General features: G+C 41.1%; 3 protein-coding genes across 3 annotated transcripts; all 3 read right to left on the bottom strand.

Annotated features, from left to right (window-relative positions):
* Positions 1-1,592: 1,592 nt before the first annotated feature.
* Positions 1,593-3,668, bottom strand: LOC143537284 (protein RETICULATA-RELATED 1, chloroplastic-like). The gene is made up of 7 exons (XM_077031083.1): positions 3,022-3,668; positions 2,824-2,922; positions 2,513-2,736; positions 2,349-2,418; positions 2,184-2,263; positions 2,039-2,103; positions 1,593-1,945 (listed from the first exon to the last, which is right to left on the bottom strand). Exons 1-7 carry the CDS (start codon positions 3,547-3,549, stop codon positions 1,752-1,754), a joined length of 1,260 nt encoding a protein of 419 aa, XP_076887198.1. The 5' UTR covers positions 3,550-3,668; the 3' UTR covers positions 1,593-1,751.
* A 1,570-nt stretch (positions 3,669-5,238) lies between these two features.
* On the bottom strand, positions 5,239-8,482 carry LOC143537283 (BTB/POZ domain-containing protein At3g44820-like). The gene is made up of 4 exons (XM_077031082.1): positions 8,332-8,482; positions 8,186-8,255; positions 7,509-8,112; positions 5,239-6,308 (listed from the first exon to the last, which is right to left on the bottom strand). Exons 1-4 carry the CDS (start codon positions 8,379-8,381, stop codon positions 5,359-5,361), a joined length of 1,674 nt encoding a protein of 557 aa, XP_076887197.1. The 5' UTR covers positions 8,382-8,482; the 3' UTR covers positions 5,239-5,358.
* A 13,589-nt stretch (positions 8,483-22,071) lies between these two features.
* Positions 22,072-24,668, bottom strand: LOC143537310 (4-hydroxyphenylpyruvate dioxygenase-like). Its single transcript, XM_077031105.1, has 2 exons — positions 23,457-24,668; positions 22,072-22,353 (listed from the first exon to the last, which is right to left on the bottom strand). Exons 1-2 carry the CDS (start codon positions 24,638-24,640, stop codon positions 22,173-22,175), a joined length of 1,365 nt encoding a protein of 454 aa, XP_076887220.1. The 5' UTR covers positions 24,641-24,668; the 3' UTR covers positions 22,072-22,172.
* Positions 24,669-24,894: the final 226 nt, after the last annotated feature.

Raw genomic sequence — 24,894 nt, 5'->3', positions numbered from 1 at the left:
TGGCTACGGTAAAGTGGTGTTGCGGGCGCGCGCGACAGATGATAGGATTTGTGTTCGATGGTATGAAGCATATAGAGTGGTTTCGTTTTTGTATATGAAGTCTCGAATGTTATAAATTAAGGTTAATCAACGACCGATTTCTTGGTAGCGTTTGAACATCATTAGTTTCTTCGGTTACGGTTTACACGTTGCGGCGGGTCAAAATGCTAGTTTGTTAAATAAAAGAGAAGTTGTATACTTTTCTCGTTTTTGTCAATGTGAAATGAATACATAATATTTTGACAAATAGAAAACAACAAGAAAATAGATAGACTCATAGAATAGCTTACCTGTATTTTATAATTAGAAAAGAAATGTTGACATCCTTTCAAATTTAATTTTTTATACACTTTTATTGTAATTTTTAGACTCATTGTAAGTTTTCTTAAATAATGCTCTCAAATAACGTTTTATCATTGGCATACATATGTGTGCGCGCGCTTTTATCTTGTAAAAATAAATATGATTTAAGGGGGTGTTTTGGATTGCTTATTTTCACCAACTTATAACTTATAAACTTTTTGAAAACTAATAAGGTGTTTGGGATTACTTATATTGTGAGAGGAAAAGTTCTATAAGTTACATTTTTGTAACTTATTAATTTAATGAAAAGTTATAATAAGGCAAAATAAGGAATCCCAAACACCCCATAAGAACCTAAAACAAATTACAACTAAATAATAGATATTTCTATTTCTCAAGCTCTGAATGGGTGAACTAACTAGAGCTTTTATTTATATAGAAGTGTATGATATAATACACATTTTTCCAAGTATTACTTTTTAAAAGAATATATGTTTATATCTCAAATACGACACATCATAAACATTCATCTAAAGTATATAATTTAAACTAAAAGAATTGTCATTAGGTAAAATAGAGATTTCAACTTTTTTTTTTTCTTTTGAGTAAAAGGGTCAAAGCCCCAATATAGCTTTGGGTCCTATACATGAGGCAATTAAATCCGAACCAAATCTGATATTCCTATTTCCAACACCTAATATAACTTGGGTCCTATACAAGGCAATTAAATCCAACCCAAAGCTCTAAAGTCTAAACTAACTAAATTCTATCCTTATTGGCCCAATATTAATATTGAATGAAGACCAGCCTATAATTTCTCTTTCTATAATGCCTAAACTACCCTTCCATATTTTAATCCAATTTCCAAAGTATTTTGCCTTTCCCACAAAAATGTAAACTTTTATTAAGCCAAAAATGACCAATTTACTCTTCATAATATGGGCTTTCCAAATGTCAAGTTTGACCATAAATAGTCAAACATGACCAAAATGCTCAAACTGTACAACTTATAATCTTTACTTCAACAATCTTTTCTATTCCAAAGTAACAGACTAGCCAATTGATTATTTGATTATGCTTTCCCTCATAAGCCAAAAGACCATATCTAAAACCATTTTAGGATTCTTTACTCTCACTTTCTTTCTCATTCCACATTCTAATTTCTAAATCAAGTACAAATATTTTCAAGCTTTAATCTTTTTGTCCATAATTCATTGGCTTGCAATAATCAAGTAAATACCAAGTACATGATATATAACAAGATTTCTGATTGAATATTCAACAAAAACAAGCAGTAGGCTGCCAAAGATGAAGCTGGCTAGCAAACAAGTGCCGCCTGCCAATTGCCAAGAATCCAAATTCTACATTCAAAGAAAACAGAAACGCTTCGACAAATTACTATTATTTTATTACTGAACACCGCTCAATCTAGCCCAGTCTACAAACTGCATCCCACCGTAAATGTTATTTGCAAAACGCACACCAACTGTAAACGCCATCGCAACTACAGGAACCTGTTTTGCCAATGGAGAAGCTTCCACCAAGCTTTCCAATCCATTGACAACTTGGTAACGCGTATTTGAAGAAACCGCAAGGAAAACACCTGCAAACAATAATATTCATAACATCGTTACAATGCTTGCACCAATTTATTATTTATTTAACTTCATTTACATATGCAAATAATGAAACATACCCCAAAGAACAGCACTTTGCACCAAAGGAGGCACCTTTACATCATCTTCTGATGAATGCATCCTCCTGAAAGTCAAGTCTCACATTTAGGCATTTCGTTATTAATATCACAACAATTGTATTCTTTTTTCATAAAAAACGCATACCGTTTGGCATTCATAATCATGTTAGCGATTCCTTGGCCGACAATACCACAACCAAATCCAATCGCACCATACAGAATACCCTGAATTCATACAACCAAAACACAAACTTATCACCAGAACCACTTTTATGCGTATAATAATAGCTTGTATAACACGAAGCAATACCTTGTAAAAATACGAGGCAAGTCGTTGCTGTGCTGAAAAACTACACCCCGGTCTCTCAAACTCAAACACACTACACAACCAACAAAGTTAAAAAACTAATTAAATAACTAACATCAGGCCAATTTCTCAAGCGTTATAACTTAAAACAAATCCATAACAATAACCTGCTAGGAAGAGCCGAAACAGAGTTTTTCAAACCACTAAACAAACCGCCACTCGCTACCGTTTGCCTTCCAATACGCGCATACGGTGCCAACATACCAACCATAGCAATATCAACCACTATACCAACCAAAAGATCTGCAGCATACAACTCGAACTCATTCCAGAAATCTTTCCCTCTTTTTTGCACTTCGGCAAACGTCGCACAACAAGAATCAATCACTATCTGCATCATCACAAATTCACAATCAACATAAAACAACACGCAACCTCTAATCAATCACTGCATGCAAGTAAAAACCATTACACGAACCTCCGTTCCGACTTTAAACAAAAACGACGGGTCAGCGAGCAACCGGTTCCGAAGCATACCAAAATTCCTTGTCAAGAAACTTAAAGCCCAACCTGATTTCTAATAACAAAATATAATCAAATTGTCAATTAACCTAAACTAATCTAACATTAGCACTAATCCAAATACAATAATCCAACACACTTAACAATTAACTACCTGTAACTCCATATACCGAGTAACGATAAGTTCCCGAAGCCCGGTGGCCTTCGCAGCCTCCAACATATCATCCGGAAGACACACACCATTAGCTTCAGCAACCTTCATGACGTCATCAAACTTCATCAACATTCCAAACTCCTTCTCATCATGATCGTCCTCATCTCCACCGCCACCGCCGCCGCCGCCGCCGTTGCCCGGCGGCGGAACATTTCCGTTACCGTCATCATCATCATCTCCAGTATCATCATTTTCATCAGTTTTCCGATCTGGGTTTGACTCAAAAACACTAGTAACAGTGGCCATGTTGCCTAAATTATCTAAACTATCCGATTTGGATGATTTCAGCTTGTGTACATGCAAGCTCCGACCCGGCGGGTTTGGTGAAACCCGGTTGTGTAAAACGATTGAGACTTTGTATTTGAATATGGGTTTGAAGTTTAATGTTAATTGCTTTGGTAATTGAGTTCTGCGGGATGATGAATTGTTGAGTTTCATTACGATGAAACCTTGTGGAGATAAAGCCATGGTTGGAAATGTGATCGGAAACAATGGTGATTTTTGAATTGAGATTTTATTTTGTAGTTAAATAATATGTTGGATTTTGAGTTATTAAGAACAATTTGATGATTAAAAGGTGAAAGCTACAGGTTGATGAGTGATACTGTGTTGTCGTCTTGGGGACGATAAACATAAACCCTAACTTATTATAGTTGGGCCTAATAATAAGTGGGTTTCATTATGGGCCTGGTATTGGAAATATCTTTTGTTCAGATTTTACTTAATATAAAAAAGATACCAAATATAGATGAATTATGATTCTGTTTACAGGTGCATACACTGTAATGATCATATGATCGGTTTCGGTTCGGGTTGAAACTTTCTTTACCAGGCTACTATTGGTTTTGGTTCGGGCTTTGACCGGTTTCGGTTAGATTAACCGGTTTTGGTGGAGAAAATTACAAACTGGTTCGGAACCTATGATTTCAATCGGTTTGAAACCGGTTTCTACATAATTGGTTTCAAACAGGTTCGGTATCGGTTTGACTTTCGGGTCAGTTCGGTTAACCAGTTTATTTGCCCACCTCTAATTCTGTTAGAGGTGAGCATATAAACCGGTTAACCGAACCGACCTGAAAATCGAACCGGTTTGAAACTGATTATGTATAAACCGGTTTGGAACCGACTAAACCTTAGTTTTGGAACCGGTTTGTAATTTCCTTGACCAAAACCGGTTAACCGAACCGAAATCGCCCAAAACCAAGACCGGGCAAAAGTCCGAACCGAAACTGGAAAAAACGTACCGAAATTGATCTTAAACCGGTCAAGAAACTGTTTCAAGCCGGACTGAAGCCAATCATAAACCAGTTTTGACTTTTATTGACTAGACCGATCCGGTTTAGACCCAACCCGGTTTTGAGTTATAAACCGGGTTGTGCGCCTCTAGATTCTGTAATTGGAAATTATGTGGATATAAATAATAACTTTGTTAATAGTTAATACAATACCTCGTATTATAGAATAAAATATTAATGTTAATCAGATTCTTGTAGGAAGATAATTTTAACCATTGGTGGAAGGATACGTTGATATAAAAACAATGAAGATTGAGATAATTATAGATCTTATTAAAACATGAAAATGAACCAGTTAATTAGTTTGGGATAGATTTGGACCTAAATTATGTGAATAATAATATACTTAGACAAATGGGATTATCCACATAATTTAGGTCCAAACTATATCAAAATAATTTACTAGACATTTTCTAAAGATAAAATAGATCTTCAACAATAAAACGGATTTTTAACACGAATTTTACTAAATAATACATTAAAATTAAAAAAAAAAATACTATAACTATTGTGACAAAAGTGATAAGTACATATAACCCAAGAACAACGGATACAGTGAGAAAAATGATAACGTGTGACAGATAAACTGAGTGTTATGTGCTAATATATGTACTAAACTAAATATGCTTATAAGTTATAGGGTGTGATATTTATTACTATTATGGAAAATCAATGCAAGATATATAAAGAACATATATTATTCAAAATATGTAGAGTAGAGTATTATAAAGAAAAGGTAAACTAAACATGTATATACACATTCTGAAGGTTGGATTAGTTATTTAAAGCGGACAATTAAGTAAATACAAACAAGATTGATGAATAAAAACATGTAAGGAATCAAGAAAACCCATACAGGATCAATAATGTTTCCTGGATGGATTTTCTTGGTACCCGTACTGTCGTACAACAGTGCTAACCCTATAACGTGCTAATGCTTGAACATAAACACCATCTTAATTAGTTTTTAAGACACAAGATTTTAACTCATCCTTTTAATCTCTTGTCTCATTTTACCCAACTCTTCTTCAAGTTCACGCACTCTAGCCATCAACCGTTCCATCTCAACTCTTAGTTCCTCGTTTTCACGGACCAAACTCACCCACCCATCTATCCGGCTAGCCATGGTAGAACCAAGTGGAACAATAGTCATAGAACCGGTGGTGGTATTTTCGGTATTCAACATGTTAAGGTAATCCATTAGAGCTGTTTTCATATGAATCTGCTCAAAAAACAACACTTGAAGAACAAATCTAAGCGGGAGGCGTTTGTTTTGAGAAACATGAGCACACGCATCAACCGACAGCTTATTGCAGTCGATGACGTGGCAAAGACGTTCTTTTTCTTTCTCGGGCAGCCATGGATGAGACTCAAAATAAATATCCAAAGCTCGGTATAATCCATCGCTTAAAGATCTAGAAACTTCCGGAAGAGCCTGTGCGAGCGAATATAGCTTCTCAGGTTTCAAGTTCACATCTGGCGCAATCTCTGCCATATAACTATCTACAAGCTTAGTAACATCCCTTGATAGTATAGTTATACTACCCGCTTCTTCACAAGTTAAAAAATAACTAATAATCCTTTCAACACAATCAGTGTTGTATAATGTGTCAGAATCAGAATAACTAGGAATCATTAAACCATCCAATGTTGCAAGATTCAACTGCATTCCTATCCTCCTTTCGAGCGACTCTTGACATTTATCATTAACACCCAATATTAAACCGACACGTAAAAGTCCCAACAAGAAACGGCATACAGACTTCCCCTTCGTTTGTGGGAGAAGTTGTACAATGGTTTCTAGTAATAATTTTTGATCAATTGCGTCACTTTTCGTGTTAAAGTTTGAAATTGATTTAGTTTTTGTAACCGGCCCGTCTTGCCATCTGCCTAAACCATGAAGAAATTTGCCACAATAGTACATAATAGTTCCTGCAAAATATGGTTGAAAAATGGCATCAATTAAAAATCATGTTTAATCAATAAGCTTGAAAATAAATTGATTAAAGAGTTGAAGGTTGGCTAATGTGTTTATAATATGCAAAGGTGGCAATAATGACCCATTATCTAAATAATGGGTTGGTTTAGACAAAACTAATTTGTACATGGGTTCATTTGGTTGCCTTAAATTAGTCAGGGGGTTAATTTGGGTTACCTTACATTATCAACGGGTCAAAATGGGTCACCTTAAATTAGTCAGGGGTCAAATAGAGTTACGTTTAATTAGTCAGCAGGTCAAAACGGGTAACTATTATAAAACTTTCTAGCTTAAAAAAGGCCCAAATGGGTTAAAACGACTCATTTTAACCCAGGGGTGGGGTGGGGTGGGGTGGGGTGAGGGTGGGTACTTTTTTCTAAAGCGACTCATTTTAACCTGATTCCATTTTGCTCAAAACCATTTTGACCCCAACCAAATTGATACTTTTTTAAAAAATGGCCCATATTGAACCGATATCATTTTGCTTGAAACCCTTTTGACCCGAAATTATTTTGTTTAGAACCCGTTCTGACCCGTAAGGCCGTAACTCGAACCCGCCCGACCCACCCAGTTTGGCAGGCCTAACAATATGTAAAACCTCCTGAACCACTTTATTAAAAAAAAACTATGTTACTATTAAAATAAGGTAATGTTTACAATCATATTTTACAAACATTAAAACCTTTTTTGCACAAAAGTGATATGGGTCAAACCCATTTTGATAAATATTTTTCCACCGTCACCTTTTAAGGAATTAAAATAAAATAATAAAAAAAAAACATTTTGACCCATTACCTACCCCTCTGACCCACCCACTTTGCCACCTCTGATGAAGAATGTTAGCGAAAGAAGAAAAGAAGTAAAATTCGAAGAGCAAATATGCTCAAATGGAATCAAGTAAAAAGTTTTCCAAAAAAAATTCCAAAAGCATAAAGACTCCTAAAATCATTTTATCCAAAAAAAAGTACATACTTTCGAAATAACAGAATTTTCTAATGCTGACAGAAAAATAATTTAATAAATTTCTGAATTTTGGGCAAAAGCGTTCTAGTGTAACCTGAACCGGCCCATTTCGACCAACAAAAAAATAACATACTTTTAAGGAAACAAGAAAAGAATTAAAATCACAAAGTGGGAATTATCAGTAATCACACCTGTTAGTTTTTCAGGTTGAATGCCTTTAGCTTCCAGTGTCTTCATAAACCTCTCAAACAAACCAACACCAAGACGCGACACGTCATCAAACCACCAATCAGATTCCGCTCTGATTCTTGCACCAGTATCAATTCCATTCCACAAAATGCTACCACCCGGGCTTTGTAACCGACCATACATCATCATTGGCCATCCAAACAAACTAGAATCTGTAAAAACCATTGCCGACATGGCATTCAAGCATTTACAAATTATTTGAAGATCATCAGCTCTTTTCACAAAACTCTCACAATTTTGTAGAGCCACCATACAATCTTTCCAGTTTTTTAGTACATTCTTGTGGAAGTAACGCTCGGCCTTGGAGAATAAGTTATCATCTCCATACACATCAATCATTTCAAGATAATCTGCCAGACAATACACCATAATAACATTCTTTGGAATAAGTTCCACATGAACACCATAACAGAATTTAACCGCCACCAAAAATCCCTCGGTACCACCTGGGATTTCCTCCAGGGTAATAAAGCAAGTTCCTTCATCATTATTTTGTGTTTCTTTGATTAACTTTTCTATTTTCCCTGATCTTGATAGTAGAGGAAACTGAAGCAATACGCAGTAACAGAATTAAACTAAATTTGCTAGTTTATAACTTTCAAGTTAGAACAAATATTACCTTGTGAAGGTGGAAGTTAACTCCATCTATGACAATGGTGAGATCACTTGGCAGACCTGCATTACAAAACCTGCAACAAGATAAACATAATTAATCAAGTATTACAAAACGTTAATTCGAAACAAACAAAAGCATAAATAATTTACCAGTCATTAGCTTTGTTATAGAATCCCAAAGCTTTCCCTGCAGGAGCCATGGATGGTTAGTTTTTCCCAATTCAAAATACGAAAAACTCGTTACATATATAATCATATCATAAACCGAGTGAAGTTAGGCCATCTTTTTGGACCATTGATTGATTATAGACAAAATAAAGTGATAATTGTGTCTCTTTCAATACTATATTTTGCCCCAATAAAAAGGTAATCTTTGAGTGCCACAGGACAACCCATTATCACTCAACAACCATCTCACCAGATACCAATTGGTCCCATTAATCATTAAAAATTTAAACTATAAGCATAAAGTAAAAGAAGACACCTAAAGCAAATAAAATGAAGAATAAATTGGATTGCTTTCAAGATTCCTACTTTTAAGTCTTGTAAGGAGGTTTTGTAACTGTTTACTAAAACAACAAATGACCCTACCATGAGTGTGCTTTTAACTGTTTGTGCCTGCATACCTTAGTATTCACCCTACAATGATCTTGGTTGCCAATTGTATGCTTCATATATCCAGTATCAAGATTTGGTACCATAATAAGCGGAGAGAGTACTACATCTGTCCCTTGACAACAAACGATGATTCTATAGTTTTTCAAATGATCTTGGCCTGCAAACGAACACGAATAAGGGCATGTTCGTGTTTGTTCATTTAACTTTAAACGAACACGAACATTTAATCGAACAAATAATAACTTTCATGCCCGTTCGTTTAAAAAATGAACATGTTTGTTTGTTTAAAATCTTAACGAACATAACTGAACAAAGATCTAACATAAATGAGCATACACAAACAAACGTAAATGAACATAAACAAACATAAACGAACACAAACGAACAAATATAGAACCATTAAGTAGATTAAGTAGATGACTCATCAAAAAATATTTAATTATCTGTTAAACTTTAGACAAGTGAATCAAGAACACCAAACACGATTTTGCATAAAACGTTTATGCGACTCTTTTTATAAATAAGAAACAAGAACGGAATACTAACTACTCTCTCTACTCTCTAAACAATAAACCATTTGATGGGTTTATATAACACCCACAATTCTAATCCTACTCAAACTAGGAAACACAATCAAACTAAACTTCTAATTTATTTAATAATAAATAAAATATAACTATGACACCAAGTTATTCAACTTGGTCCCTGAACTTTGGATCTCTACCAAACCGCCCATTGAGATCTTCCGTACCACCCTTATACTTTTCATATTAACCATTTGGGTCATTCAAGTTGGTATTGCACCAAGTTTTACATTATCTTCTATTAATGTGTAAACGAAATAAACGGACATAAATAAACGAATGTTCGTTCATTTATTACCTCCTGCCGAACGGTACACTGAACGTTCGGTTCCTTTACAGGTGAATTGAAGTTAATATCTGGCATGAAGACAAAAGGACAAGGGTAATGATAGTGAGGCAATTTGTCGAACACGTTGTGTGCAATAACCGAGAAAGCGTGGATCCATATAACAGAGTCAGAGAGGTGCTTTTGGTGTGTTTATTGGAACATTCCGTCTTTTAGCTTTGCTTTTATAAGAATCAATGATGCTTCCGCACCGATTCAAAGTACAAATTTGCTTTAATAAACTAACTGCAGATTATGTTCTTGCTCGTTTACCGGCTTTAAATTTAAAATAGTTGAATTCAACGATTTCATGATATTATGTGAATGTGAGTCAGTCTTTCTGCGGCCCACGTGGACGCCATCAACAAGGGCCAGGCTCGATTACGTCGGAAGTGGATGACCCAAAGCTTTCGTAGAATCTTTTACCTTATAGTATTAAAAACCTAAAATTTTCACTAGAGTTATATATCGATGAATAATACGTACTAAACTCCCTTGTGATATGTGTTCATGGAGATATAGGATAGGTAAATTCTTTTTAGGATATCACATTTTTGTGTTTTTTTTCCACGTCTTAGATTCTCATGCATCTTAGATGGACTTTGTTTGTGATTGTTTTCCTATATTCATGTCTACATGTGAAGAAACACTAACCAGACCCCGGGCAGATTACTGGTAACCTGGGGGTTAGATAGATGTTTCCCACGAGGGGTTAGACCCTTGGAAGATGGTTCTTCTGACAACCTGCAAAACAGACACCGTGAGCTCGTCACTGAGAAGGGGGGGGGTTCCTCCTTGTGACCACCCTCCGGCGTGAGAATCAGACTAGATTGCTCTTTAAATATAAAAGTATATTAAGAGATTGCTAGAGCAGATATCAGGTATATATGATAAGATAAGATGTCGTAAGATGATCATACCATTGGGGTATTTATAGCCGAAGGTAGGTTTCCAAGGGGTTTAGCCGGCCCAACACGCTACCAACTGTAACCTATGCACGTGCCCTGCCTGTGAGTGGTGGATAGGTAGCGGCTGACACAGAGCAGGCGTGTCGTGCACTCTTCCTCTTCTGCCAACTACAGGCTAGGCACGTGGTATGGCAGGAGTTGGTGGGTAGGCGGCGGCTATTGGTCACAGTGCTGTGGCGTGCTGTCTGCCATGCTGCTGTCAGTGAGCTGTCGCATTCTTGGTCAGATCTTTTGTCTGTACCTCGTCAGGTATCACACAAAAGATCCTCCATCATACGGACTGGCTCATTTAGGCGGGAGTTTTCCCCCTCCCGCCTTTGCTCATTCCTTCAGGTGACACTGGGGAGAGTTAAGTGCCTTGTGCGTGTAGCCATGCTGCGCGGGTGGCCTTCCCTAATGGCTTGTATCCGAGGCTGCGGGGACAGGCGGAGTCCTTCACCATTGGGAGGCATTTCCTGCGGGACCAGCTTGCGTACTGCGCGTAAGGACGTTACGTCTCTGAGCATGGTTGGTCCTGCGGATCCAGTTGGTCTCTGCGCAGACGTCCCTGTTTAAGGTGAGTCTTGCGGGTCCAACTGGGCTCTGCTGGGACCTACCTCTTCAAGTCCCCCCAGTCCAATGTTCTTCTCATGAGTGTTTAATAAAATGAGGTGAACTTTTGGACTTGAGCAAAGGGTTTTGAAAAGGGTTTTGTAAGGTTTTCCATGGGGATTCTTTCCGCGGAAGTCCTTGTCACTTGCAGAAATGCCCGAGTTTCCTGCTTGGTCTTTGGGTATGATGCGGGTAGGTCTGTAACCTCCTCGCAAGTCAGGAGCATTGAGTCCCAGTTGTATGTATTTTCCATGAGGTTTTGGTAGTTTTGAACATAGTGATCAATTATGTTAAGACCACCAATTCCATCTTGGAGCTTCAAACAACGTAGTTCTCGACGTTCCCGCTATGCGGGGATGTTATTTCCGTTTCCGCAAGCATTGCCCAGAAGATCCTTCTTGGTTTCAATTCCCAGCGGAGCGCTAGGTATGTGAAGGGTTTTGCCTTAACACTGTACCTGTGCTCGTCTTACGGTTACTTTACTTCCAAGGTATTCCTGGCGTCAATTCCCTGCGGGTGCTAGGTATGTGAAGGGTTTTGCCTTTACACTGTACCCGCACCCGTCTTATAGTTACTTGGTTGCCGAGGTACTTGGCTTCAATTCCCTGCGGGTGCTAGGTATGTGAAGGGTTTTGCCTTAACACTGTACCCGCATCCGTCTTACGGTTACTTGTTCACCAAGGTTTTCTTGGCTTCAATTCCCTGCGGGTGTTAGGTATGTGAAGGGTTTTGCCTTAACACTGTACCCACAGCCGTCTTACGGTTATTTGTTTGCCAAGGTTTATTTGGCTTCAATTCCCTGCGGGTGCTAGGTATGTGAAGGGTTTTGCCTTTACACTGTACCCGCATCCGTCTTACGGTTACTTGCTTGCCAAGGGGTAAGGGGTATTTTCCCGCTTACTTTTTAATATTTTCGAATTTTGAATTTTGAAATTCGAAGAGTTGGTGAAAAGATAAGTCCAAACCTCTGAAACGTCGTGCGACGGTTTCTTCTGACTGTGTCAGGACGTGCAGGGAGTTATGGTGACGTGACAGAACATGGTCATTCCAGTTGCTTTTTCAGGCGCGTGGGCACGGGATTTCGGGCGCGTAGCCGCGAAATCTCTGGCATACGTCCTTGTGACAGATGTTGCCAGCTTGCTTTTGCCACGCGTCCTAGTTTCATTGCACCTTTGATTTCTCTCTCTTCCGTTATTAAATTCATCGCATTAATTGCGATTACTATATAAAGGGGGGGAGGGTTATTTGCAATTCACACTTTTCACTTTCATCTCTTCTTCTCAAGTAATTTCCGGCGAATTTTTCTGTTCAGTAAAGCATTACCCTGAAATCTCTTTTCATCTTTCTTCCACCATGTCTTCTCATGATGCTGATGACCAGAAGACTGCTGGCGAATGCCAGTGCTCTCTTCCTGTCGATCTGTACCTGTATATCGTCAGGAAGTTCATGCTCGAGTCTCTCGAGCCTGAGTTTCCTGAACCCCACCATACTGTGTACGATGCCCCTAGTGGCAAGATCGGGGTTTATGCTGCATTCTTTGTCTACGGAAACCTTAGGTTTCCGTTGACAAAGTTTGTGTACCGTGTCCTGGAGAGGCACGGTGTGCACCTGACAGAGGTGCACCCCATGGCCATTGCCAAGGTCCGGCACTTTGAGTGGGTGTGCCGGATACTGGGCCTTGAGCCCCTCGTTGACCGTCTGATGACCTTCTACACTTGGAGGTGCATCCAGGGGTGGTACACTCTTACAACCCGTATCAAGGGTTTAAAGATTTGTACCACCGAGCGGAGTCTTCGCTCATGGAGAAGAGAGTTCTTCTTCATATCCGCTCGCGCCATCCCCATCGCCATGAAGTTCAAGAATGGCCAGGCGCTTCCGAACCTTCCCGCCCTCAACTACGAGGAGGCGGAATGGTTCTCGAAGATATCTCGGGTCCAGTCCCCGGTTTTCCGTTTTCCGGAGTCGGCGATGGTGATGCTGGGGATGAGCCGGGTGTGGAAGGCGGCGAATGCGGATAAGGTTCCGATCGTCCTTGAATATGGTTCGAACTCTATCCCTTATGGTACGTCTTGTTTCATTTTGCTGACTTCGATTTTTTCTAACTTTCTTGTTGATTTCAGAGGGGAACGATCTTCAGTCGCTCCTGAACCCGCGGGAGGAAGATGGTCCCGCGCGGATGGGTACTCGTGCTCTGGACGAGAACGAGTTGCCCATCTTAGAGCAGACCGCGGGTCGGTTCGTGGAGGTTTACCCGCCAGGCCAAGAGATCCTGAGCCACCGACGGCCAGGTAAGCCTATCTTCTACCCTGAACCTCTCAATGCTGTGCCTGCTGCTGGAGTTGACATTTCTTCTTCTGAGGAATCCGCAGAAGGTCCTCCACTGGTGCGGAAGAAAAAGGCTGCCGTCGGGAAAGGCAAAGAGAAGGTGGCCTCTACGGCCGACCCGGTAGTCCTATCTGACTCGGAGTCAGATAGTGCAGAGGTGGCGGGGAAGCCTGGTGGTGAGGAGACCACCGCTCCGGAGGCTGTAGCTGTTACCTCCGGGGAGGCAGCGACGACGACGGTTACCGGTGTCAAGAGGCCGGCTCCATCGGGTTCGCCCCCGCTCGTCCGTACGTTCAAGCTCAAGAAACCCCGTAAGTACCCCCATAATTCTTGTCTAGATTTGTTGTTTCAAATAAATTTTTCTAACACTTTTGCTTGTGCAGGTGTGGATGTTGACGCATTCCCGGGTGTAATTGGAGCAAGTATTCCCCCGCCAATGAGGGAAGGCTCGGTCAGCCTTCCCGAGGCGTCGACCCAGGCGTCTGCGCCTGCTTCCGCTGGTTCCAGCCTTCCTGAGGCTGTTCCAGCTGAGAAGGTGTCTCCGCCGGCCGTGAGTGCAATTTTTACAGCATCTTTCACGGAGCTGGCGGTTACTGTTGCTGAGGAGGCGACGCCAACAATGGCTACCACAGCGGCTGCCACTATACCTGCGCCACCGGCACCGACGGCCGGACCATCAGGTACGCGCCGGGCTTCCCGCCGATCTATGCCACCTTCCCATCTGCCTGACCTGTTGGATGGATTTCCTTTAGGTTCAGGTGATGGGTTTGGCGGCTATCGGCCTGTTATTGACCCTACAGGTACGTAGGGTTCTTTTTCCTTTGTATATTTTTGTCATCTTTTCCTAACTGCCTTTGTTTCTTTTGCAGTGTCGGATTCCAATGAAGTGTATGTTCCAAGATGGAACATACGCCGAGGAATAACCCTTCGCACCCCTGTGGAGTGCGTGGATTGGGCTCGCCACGCTGCTCCTCATGGTGCGTTGGGGGAAGCCATGGCTAGCTACCAGGAGGGTAGGCTAACCAATGAGCTTCGGGTTCTCCAAGCCCGGATGCAGCCCCGCGTCGAGCTGCTTTGTCGTGAAAACGACAAGTTAAAAGCAGCTCGCGCCAAAGAAATATCTGAGACGCGGGCTCTGCGGGAGGAGAACCGGCAGTTGGCCGCTGCCGCCGCCGAGAAGGAGAGAGCATTCAAGGCCCTCGAGGTTGAAGTCCAGGCGCGACTCGAGGCCCGCTCCAAGGCTGCCCAAGCTGTGAATGAACAGCTTCGGCTGGCTAAGGAGATTGCGCGGAACTCAACTGAGAGGGCTGCCAAGGCTGAAGCTGTTGCTGAGCCGCTTCGCGAAGAGAATGAGCAGCTTAAATGCAAATTAAAGGCTCTTCAGCATGCTCATGACGCCTTGGCAATGGAAGATGCCAAGAAGCTGCAGGAGATCCTTGACCAGAGGGGGGTGCTTGACCGCACTGAAAGGAAACTCAAAAGCGTCGAAGAGGCTGCCGCCAAGGAAGTTCAACTTGCCAACCTTGATAAAAGCGGAGCCGAACGTGCTTACAAAGAAAGTCAAGCTACCCTCCAATGGCTGCTTCGAGAAGCGTTGCCTCAGGTATCTTTATCTTTTTCTTTACGCTTTCCGCTCGTAATTAGAAAATGTTCCAACTGTATTCTTTTGTAGGTTGTGCGTCGGGTCCTTTCAGAGACCTCTTATGACGATGCGATGAGCGCAGCCCTCAACGCTTCTCATGAGGATGGGGAGAAGACTGGCTTCCTGCTTGGTCTTGGGTTTGCTGAGAGAGGCTTTCCGCCCTCCAACTTCCCTTTATTCAATGTTAATACTGAAGCTGCTTATGACCAAGCTGTGAACCAGTACGCTGCCTTCCCGCATCCAGTGGTGGAGAAGGTGAATGAAGCTGCTGCTGCTGATGATGGGCTAAACATCCTTAAGGCTTTCCTTGGGCAGCCGCTCTCTGATGGTGCTGGTCCAAGCGGAGGTGGCCCTGAAGCCTGATCCTGAAGATCCCTTCCCACTGCTAGGATAGACTTAGCTTTGTATAGATTTCTTTTAGGCGGGTAGTTACCCGGCCACTGTTGTAATATATCATTGAAATATACGATTGTTATTCCTTTCATTGGATTCTTTGCTTTATAAACTTATGACTTGCATACTTAGTTTAAAATAGCAATTTTCCAAGTGTTTAGAATAAGAACCTTTGAACGTGGTTGATAGTGGGTTAAAGTTTCGCTTCCTCCTTCGTGATTGTGCGGGTAGAACCGTCACTTGCACTTGGTAGGATGGCTAAACTTTAACTTTTATCTAACCTGCGTGTAGGTTTTTCTTACTTTCTGAGGATAAGTTAACCTTTGAACGTGGTTGATAATAGGTGTGAAGTTTTGCTTCCTCTTTCGTGATTGCGCGGGTAGAACCGTCACTTGCACTTAGTAGGATGGCAAAACTTTACCCATACCTGACCTGCGTGTAGGTTTTTCTTACCTTTTTAAGAATTTTGTTTTGAACCGTTCGACGCGCGGTTGTCGATAGGTTAGTGTTCATCTTCCTTTCATGATTCGTGCGGATAGACCGGCACTTTCATTTAATGGAATAATTGAACTCTTCTCCTTCAACTGACCTGCGTGAAGGTTTGCCACGTTATTGGGTTCGTGCGGGTAAGACCGCCTTCCCACGCAACGACTTCACGTAATGTGAATGCCGTCACCAGTGTTGGATAGTTTTAACCGTTCGACGCGCGGTTGTTGATAGGTTAGTGTTCTTCCTTTCATGATTCGTGCGGATAGACCGGCACTTTCATTTAATGGAATAATTGAACTCTTTCAACTGACCTGCGTGAAGGTTTGCCTGTTGAGGATAAGTTAACCTTTGAACGTGGCTGATAATAGGTGTGAAGTTTTGCTTCCTCTTTCGTGATTGTGCGGGTAGACCCGTCACTTGCACTTAGTAGGATGGCATAACTTTACCCATATCTGACCTGCGTATAGGTTTACCTTTTCCTCTTAAGAATTTTGAACCGTCCCACGCGCGGTTGTTGATAGGTTGGTGCAGTTCCCTCGAATGATTCATGCGGATAGACCAGCACTTTCATATGGTAACTTTTTTCCCCTTCAACTGACCTGCGTGAAGGTTTATCATGCTTTTTGGGTTCGTGCGGGTAGGACCGCCTTCCCATGCAATGACGTTTTTTGTAATTATGCGGTGAAAACCGGCATATTAGTGTGTACAAAAGTATAAATGTAAATCATCAGCTTCGACGTTTGAAAGAGAATCATTTCCATTAGAAGTGGCTCTTGGCCTTTTCTGTACAAATTGGAATTGATTACATGCAAACTGTGTAATTGAACTCCCTTCCATGTTGGGACAGGAGTGCCATCGAGCCGACACGCACCTGTTTCGGGATCTCGTTCTTTACGCAGCATGTAGTCTCCATATTGAAGCTGATTTTTTATTCATGTTTACCCCAGCCATGGTTCCACACGCACCTGCCTGCCTGCTTAGCTTTTATTTCGCCACGAGGTGTGCGAGCGTCCCATCTCTGACGAATGTTTCGACCATGTCTTTTACGTCTATGCATTCTTCAGTGTTGTGGCCTTTTGTTCTGTGATAGTCACAGTACTTGCTCCGATCAGCATCGTGACGATGTCGGATTACTGGAGGCTTTGGCCATGGGAGTTCTTCAGTAGCAAATATGTCAGTGACGCTTTTGGTAAGTGGCGTCCATCTGGAGTTCCGGTGCAGCTTTACATTATCCCTTTCACCCAATCGGTGCTGTAAGCCGGATGAGGTGTCAAAGTTTACCCTTGACTGCCAAATGCCTTGCTTCCGTTTTTTGTTCAATCGGGCGGTGAGGACGTTGTCCTCTCTCGTCCTCTGGGTGTAAAGGTTTGTGCTCTGCGGAAGGTCTCTACCCAGTTGCTTCTCCGTTTCCGCATAGCGTTTAGCTGCTGTCATGATGCCATCCCATGTGGATGGCATTCCATCTTTACCCGTTAGGGTGCGGATAAGCTCTGGGTCCTGCGCGCCCTGGATGAAGGCTGCGCGAACAAGATCCTCGCTGATATTGCCCAAACTTAACTTCTTTGAGTTGAAGCGAGTGATGAAGTTTGGCAGAGATTCATCTTCTTCCCGTATGCATTTGAGGATTGTCCATTGCTCCTCGGTATACTTTCGCTGCTGGCTGAAGTGTTGGCTAAACTTCTGCTGGAAGTCTGCCCAGTCGTAAATGTGGTTAACCGGTAAACGATCAAACCAAACCCTAGCAGCCCCCACCAGCGTCATTTGAAACATGTAACACCACGTGGGTTCCGTCCAGTTGCTGACGGTTGCCCCTGCTATGAACCTGTTCAAATGGTCGTCTGGGTCGGACATACCATCATAAGTGCCTATGTTGGGCATTTGTTTGGCACTTTTTGGGGCAATTGCTTCCGCAATGTCCCTTGCAAATTTGGACGTTCCCGCATTTGCAACGTTCGGTCTGTACGTTTTGGAGAAGTCTCGTGAACTTCCACCTGTGCTTTTTGGTTTGAAGGCTTGTCCAAAATGCCTTCTCGGTTGGGAGTCCGTTTCCTTACGCTTCCCTTTTGCCCTATGGCGAGGGTTCGCGTCGGAGTCGGATTCCTCCGAGTCATTGTCCAAGTATTCTTCGAATTCGTCGGCCTGTTGGACGGAACGCAAGCGTTCGTCCAACTCAGCTTGGAATTCCTTTTGTCGTGCCTCCGCCCATGCCTTAACTTCATCGAGAGTTTGGCGGGGGAGTCTTGTTCGTTTTTTAAACTGGGTATCGGTGAATCCCAGTGGGCGATTATTTACTGCACTTGTCCCACGGATGGCGCCAATGAAGAAACACTAACCAGACCCCGGGCAGATTACTGGTAACCTGGGGGTTAGATAGATGTTTCCCACGAGGGGTTAGACCCTTGGAAGATGGTTCTTCTGACAACCTGCAAAACAGACACCGTGAGCTCGTCACTGAGAAGGGGGGGGGGGTTCCTCCTTGTGACCACCCTCCGGCGTGAGAATCAGACTAGATTGCTCTTTAAATATAAAAGTATATTAAGAGATTGCTAGAGCAGATATCAGGTATATATGATAAGATAAGATGTCGTAAGATGATCATACCATTGGGGTATTTATAGCCGAAGGTAGGTTTCCAAGGGGTTTAGCCGGCCCAACACGCTACCAACTGTAACCTATGCACGTGCCCTACCTGTGAGTGGTGGATAGGTAGCGGCTGACACAGAGCAGGCGTGTCGTGCACTCTTCCTCTTCTGCCAACTACAGGCTAGGCACGTGGTATGGCAGGAGTTGGTGGGTAGGCGGCGGCTATTGGTCACAGTGCTGTGGCGTGCTGTCTGCCATGCTGCTGTCAGTGAGCTGTCGCATTCTTGGTCAGATCTTTTGTCTGTACCTCGTCAGGTATCACACAAAAGATCCTCCATCATACGGACTGGCTCATTTAGGCGGGAGTTTTCCCCCTCCCGCCTTTGCTCATTCCTTCAGGTGACACTGGGGAGAGTTAAGTGCCTTGTGCGTGTAGCCATGCTGCGCGGGTGGCCTTCCCTAATGGCTTGTATCCGAGGCTGCGGGGACAGGCGGAGTCCTTCACCATTGGGAGGCATTTCCTGCGGGACCAGCTTGCGTACTGCGCGTAAGGACGTTACGTCTCTGAGCATGGTTGGTCCTGCGGATCCAGTTGGTCTCTGCGCAGACGTCCCTGTTTAAGGTGAGTCTTGCGGGTCCAACTGGGCTCTGCTGGGACCTACCTCTTCAACATGTGTTCTACGGTGTTATATGTGTTCCTATTTTACTATGTCACTCTTTCACAATTTGCTTTGTTATTGGAATGGTATATGCACGTTTGTTTGTTGTCTGTTTTAAATTTAAAGATCTCTAGAAATAATCTTCTTATTCAAGAATAAAGGTAAAATTTTCATACATTCTATCAATAGCTTTGACTATTTATAAGATTAACTTGGTCTGATTTGTTGTTGTTTCTTATATGCTACCTCCATCTTACATATTATATCTTTTTGATGACCCGTTCACCCAACAATTATTTTCATATCATATAGTTGGACAAAGTGCAACCTATAAACTTTTGGCTGTCATAACATGTTGGACATGACACGATAAGACACGACACGATAAAACACGATGACATGTTGTACTAAACAAGAACACGGCATGATAACTAATTATGTCAATTTTTTCAAACACGAACACGAACCTGTTTAGTAACAGGTTAACCTGTTAAGACCTGTTAAGGGACCAGCTTAAACATACAATGGATAATACATTTATAATGAACCAAAAATTTTCAAAACAAATATAAAACTCTTAATTAACACATAATCCATAACGTATTTGAAACAAAAAAAAAAACCACAATCCTTAACATATATGAAACAAAAAACAACAAATTGATGACATACTTGAAACAAAAAACCATAGAAGCAAATCCATATTATCAATTAAAAATATAACAGCGGGTTCTGACGGGCATTAGTGAAATGTCGTATATAAGTATAAATTTAGGTTTAGGACTTTAGGAGTGTATATTTATTTATTTATTGTAATTAAAAATCTACACAGATTACTAACATGTTAACAGGTCTTTAACATGTTTAAAAAGATCGACATGTTTAAGACACGAAACCTGTTAAGCTCAAACCTAAACTTGTTAATACTCGTGTCGTGTCGTGTTAATTGTTAACAGGTCCGTATCATAAATTGACAGCCCCTGTTCTAATTTGTTCTCATGTAATGGTTTTAAATCTTGACTGGAATACGAAGATATGATTCATAAGATCAAATGAAAATATTAATCAAGTGAGATCATAATTTGACTTTTCTATGCTCATCTGGTATTGCGTTCAAACACTCGATTCACTCCATATTTGAGAAGCAACACAAGTGTTTAAAACCACTTTTAATTACTAGTGCATTTGTAGGGGCATCGGAACACAGAGATAGCCACAATGGATATTTTCAAATAAGAACCAACTAGCTCACAGGCCTCATCACTGCTCAGCAATTCGATACATTAATCATCTATGTAGTGTTACTTTTGTTATTAAAGGATCCAATACATTAATCATCGATCATACAATAGGTATGCGACACTCTGAAACGTCGATTATCAATAACCACGCTAACCCTAAAATCACAACTACGCAGGCCACTCTTCATCCACCTATGCTCCCATCAATTCCGTCCACCTTCACCATTATCACTGTTCAGCAATTCGTCACCGTCTACCGTCACGACCATTGTCTACTGTCGTAAACACCTCTTCTTCCTTCACGACCATCATCTGTGGTTCACAGGTCAGTTGATCAAATTGAAATTGAAATTATTGAACCTAATTGATCAATTAACCTTGAAACTAATTCAATTAATCATCAATTTGAAACTTCAATTGATCAGTTTTTTGAGTTTTGAGTAATGGGTTTTAACCTTGAATGTATCATGAATTAAGCCTGTACGTTTTTAGATTTTTGCCTGAACGTTTTAAGGTTTAGCCTTGAACGTTTTAGGGTTGGGAATTTGGCTTGAACACCAAAACGCTTTTGGTGTTCTAAGACTGAAAGTATTTCGTGTACCTAATATACGTTAAACTATTATTGTATGTTAATGCACCCATACTTTTATAACAAGTTTAGAGTTAAACAAAAAAACACTTCTGTTTTATGTTATTTTTTATATACCCATTGAATAATTATATATGTAATTAAGTCAATTATTTGAACTTTAGATGTTATTATGTAACTTAGGCCATGTGTAGTGGGCGCAAGAAAGGGGCGAATTGGGGCGATTTGGGGCGCGAACACCGCCCCCTGGGTGAAATGGGGGCGATTTGGGCGGGGGCGTGGGTTAATCGTCGCCTGGAGGAGATAAGTTTATTATTATTATGTATATGTATATGTATATATGTTGTGTGTGTGATATATATATGTATATATGTTGTGTGTGTGTGTATATATGTATATGTATATATGTTGTGTGTATGTATATATATGTATATGCAAAATGAATCCTAGAAACAACCCGCCTTCATTTGTAGCCCCTCCACTACACATAGCCTTACCACCGATAGTTGCATGATTATATTTTATTTTCATAATAAATTATTATAGTTTCTTGGGAAACGTGAGTGGAGTCTACAATTATACCTGATCCAATCATGTGAGGAGCCATACTGAATCCAGCAAGGTTTTCCAAAGGTGGCCTGGTGCTACAGGTGTTTTCATTTGTCCCGTTTAAATACACATTAAAAAAAAAACCTTTTTGAATAAAGAGAAAAATATTCATGAAATGAACCGCATACATGGTTTATAAACGGGCAGTCAAGTTTTTTAAGCTTGAAACAAATTCAATATGAAAGCTTTTATGTACGACTAGTGTCGAGCTAAATAAAGTACAATACCAGTCGACGAAACATAACATAATCATGAGATATGTATGTTCATAACGACGACGTGTTACATAACTTATTGTGAAGTTTAATATCATATATTTTCAAGATCTGTTTCTACAGAATCCACATATCCATTACACAATATGAGATTTTAAAATTATGCAGTAGCAGTGGCGGCTCTCGCTTCCAGTGTCTTCTCATACTCTTCAATAGATTTAAAAAGCTCTGAGAAATTTCCTTTGCCGAATCCTCCACACCCTGCCTTCTGCTGCACGTTTCCTTCATCGTCTTTCACCATACACCCCACTCTCTGAATTATCTCGATGAATATCGTTGGCCTGTACATACCAATTTACAACATTTATTATGGATATTAACACGCTTACTTTGATTTCTATCTAACAGAGGTCTCTAATGTATGAATACAAGTATACAACATCCGCTAGTTGTTGTTAGGGTTGTAATCGAAGAGCCGAGCCGCTCGTGAGCTACTTGAGATAGGCTAACTAAAAACTCCATTCCATCCGAGCTCGAGCCGAACTTCACTAAACGAGTCTTTTTACTTATATAATTTTTATTTAAGATACTAAATATATTTATATGATAGTTATTATCTCGTATAAAATTAAGATAAATAATTAAATGATACACATAAACATTATGAAACTACCCACAAGCAAAGCTCAAGCTTGAAAAACTACTCACAAGCCAAGCTAGAGCTATAGAATTAGGGCTCTAAACAAACAGAGCTCGAACTTCGGAAATATAGCTCTAAAACGAGCCGAGCTCGAGTTCTAGAAATATAAATCAAAACGAGCTAAGCTCGAGCTCTAGAAATATAGCTCAAAACGAGCCAAGCTCTAGCTCTAGAAATATAAATCAAAACGTTAAGCTCTAGAAATATAGCTCAAAACGAGCCAAGCTCTAGCTCTAGAAATATAAATCAAAGCGCTGAGCTCTAGAAATATAGCTCAAAACGAGCCAAACTCGAGCCCTTTTAAGTTAAACGAGCTGAGCTCAACTGCATTTTACTTGGCTCCAACAGGGCGCTGTGAGTTTTCACCAACTGTTGCCTCGGTCAACAAAAAGTATTATAATTGTGACACCAGGAATCATATGATCCATTTCAAATCACACATCCAAACACCTCAACATGTTATCTTTTACCATCTGTTTTTGTTTTATGAAAGAGTTTCATACTTCAATAAAATTACATATAATACAATTCTAGCTAGCAAATTATAGGATTACAACCTATCACTTCACTTTATGTTTGTCTATTCTTTAAACTTTCAATGTATGTTAACATGATGACTTCAAGTTTAAACATATGCTATGTTCATTGCTACAACCCTAACCCGATTTCAATAATTTCATGGTGATTCAAGCAAGACGTTAAGGCCAAACAATTAAAAGAACATAGCGTTTAAAATCGGCATACCTGTCACCCACGGGCTTAGTAAAAATCTGAAGCAGAGTCCCCTGATCATCTCTATCCACCAATATCCCCAATTCCTCACACTCCTTAATCCGCTCATCACTCAAAACATCCCCCGCCCTATTCTTCAAATTCCGATAATAAGTCGGCGGAGGCGACGGCATAAACTCAAAACCCCCAACTCCACTCCTCTTCCTCATCTCCCGCAACGTCCTAAATATATCCTCACTCGCCAACGCCAAATGCTGCACTCCCGCACCCTCATTATGCTCCAAATATGTCTGTATCTGACTCTTCCTCTTCGTCCCATACACCGGCTCATTCATCGGTAACAAAACCTCTTCGCTATTACACGCCAAAACCACCGAATTCAACCCGCTTTCGCTCGTCCCAACATCCTCCGCCGTAAATTCAGCAAATTCATGAAACCCGGTGAACGATTTCACATACTCTACAGCCGGAGCAAGCTCCGGAACATTCCCGACCGCGTGATCGAGCCTACGGATACCGTAATCCAAGTCCGGAAACGACGACGTTGTTTCGACAGGCTCAAACCCCGGTAAAAATTTTAAATTAGTCTCAAGATTGGGGTTTTTATAACTAACGTAACGCAAAACGACGTCGCCGTAGAGTTTTACCTCAGACAATACTACGACGACGTCGTTTTGGTTATTATTATTATTATTATTATTATTGTTACTAATAGTTACGGGAGTACATGAGGGTTTAGCGCCGTTAGCAACACTAACGGCGAAAGCAGTCTCGGCGTCCTCGACTTCAACGGAGATAGCACGGACGGCAAGTCCGTGCTTACCGGTGAAGTCACGGCAGACGGTGTGTGAGAAAGATGGTATAGAACTGGAACTGGAACCGGTGGTGGTGATTGAAGGTGAATAAGGTGCGGTGAATAGGAAGTTGAGGTGGCCGGAGCGGATGAGGTAAGAGGCGTGGACGGTGTTGCCGGTGGATAAGTCTGATTTGAGGAGAATAGGCATACCGAGGCCCCATGAGAAGCGGCGAGAGGTGTTGGTGGCGTCTGAGCACCAGAACTCGACGTGGTGGAAACGTTTGACGGTGAACTTGTCGGACTTGGGGTTGGTTCGGATGAAGTTTTTGAAGCCGACGAGCTTGAAGGCTTGGGTGGATTGTTGTTCTCCGGTGAAGGTGGTGTTAGCTTCCGTACCCATTTTGGATTGTTTGGTTTGGGTTGTGAAGTTGAAGAAGTAGGTGTGGTTAATATTAATATTAATATTAACATTAATAATAATATCAGTCGGAATAGAACACGGAAGTGTGGATGGATGATTGGGTTTGTGAGAGAGGAACGGATGACGTCTACACGTGGGATGTGTTTATCTTAATCGACAATAAGACTCTTAAAACATGTTTTCTTTTTCTTCCTAATAATATTATCCGAAATAAATATAGGATTTTCTCTTAT

Source organism: Bidens hawaiensis, unplaced genomic scaffold (assembly GCF_021521415.1).
Source record: "Bidens hawaiensis isolate Kalapana, Puna unplaced genomic scaffold, B.hawaiensis_p1.1 tig00011171_1, whole genome shotgun sequence".
In the NCBI taxonomy this organism is placed as follows: Eukaryota; Viridiplantae; Streptophyta; class Magnoliopsida; order Asterales; family Asteraceae; genus Bidens; species Bidens hawaiensis.
This window is presented reverse-complemented; position numbering and strand designations above follow the sequence as displayed.

Excerpts from the sequence above, each read along its gene's own strand:
- LOC143537283 (XM_077031082.1), bottom strand. The coding sequence starts at position 8,381 with ATGGCTCCTGCAGGGAAAGCTTTGGGATTCTATAACAAAGCTAATGAC. Across the intron at positions 8,113-8,185 it reads TTAACTTCCACCTTCACAAG|TTTCCTCTACTATCAAGATC; the intron begins GTAATATTTGTT and ends GTATTGCTTCAG. Across the intron at positions 6,309-7,508 it reads TCAACCTGAAAAACTAACAG|GAACTATTATGTACTATTGT; the intron begins GTGTGATTACTG and ends CATATTTTGCAG.
- LOC143537284 (XM_077031083.1), bottom strand. The coding sequence starts at position 3,549 with ATGGCTTTATCTCCACAAGGTTTCATCGTAATGAAACTCAACAATTCA. Across the intron at positions 2,737-2,823 it reads TGTTTAAAGTCGGAACGGAG|ATAGTGATTGATTCTTGTTG; the intron begins GTTCGTGTAATG and ends GTGATGATGCAG. Across the intron at positions 1,946-2,038 it reads GCAAAGTGCTGTTCTTTGGG|GTGTTTTCCTTGCGGTTTCT; the intron begins GTATGTTTCATT and ends TATTGTTTGCAG.
- LOC143537310 (XM_077031105.1), bottom strand. The coding sequence starts at position 24,640 with ATGGGTACGGAAGCTAACACCACCTTCACCGGAGAACAACAATCCACC. Across the intron at positions 22,354-23,456 it reads ACTAAGCCCGTGGGTGACAG|GCCAACGATATTCATCGAGA; the intron begins GTATGCCGATTT and ends TGGTATGTACAG.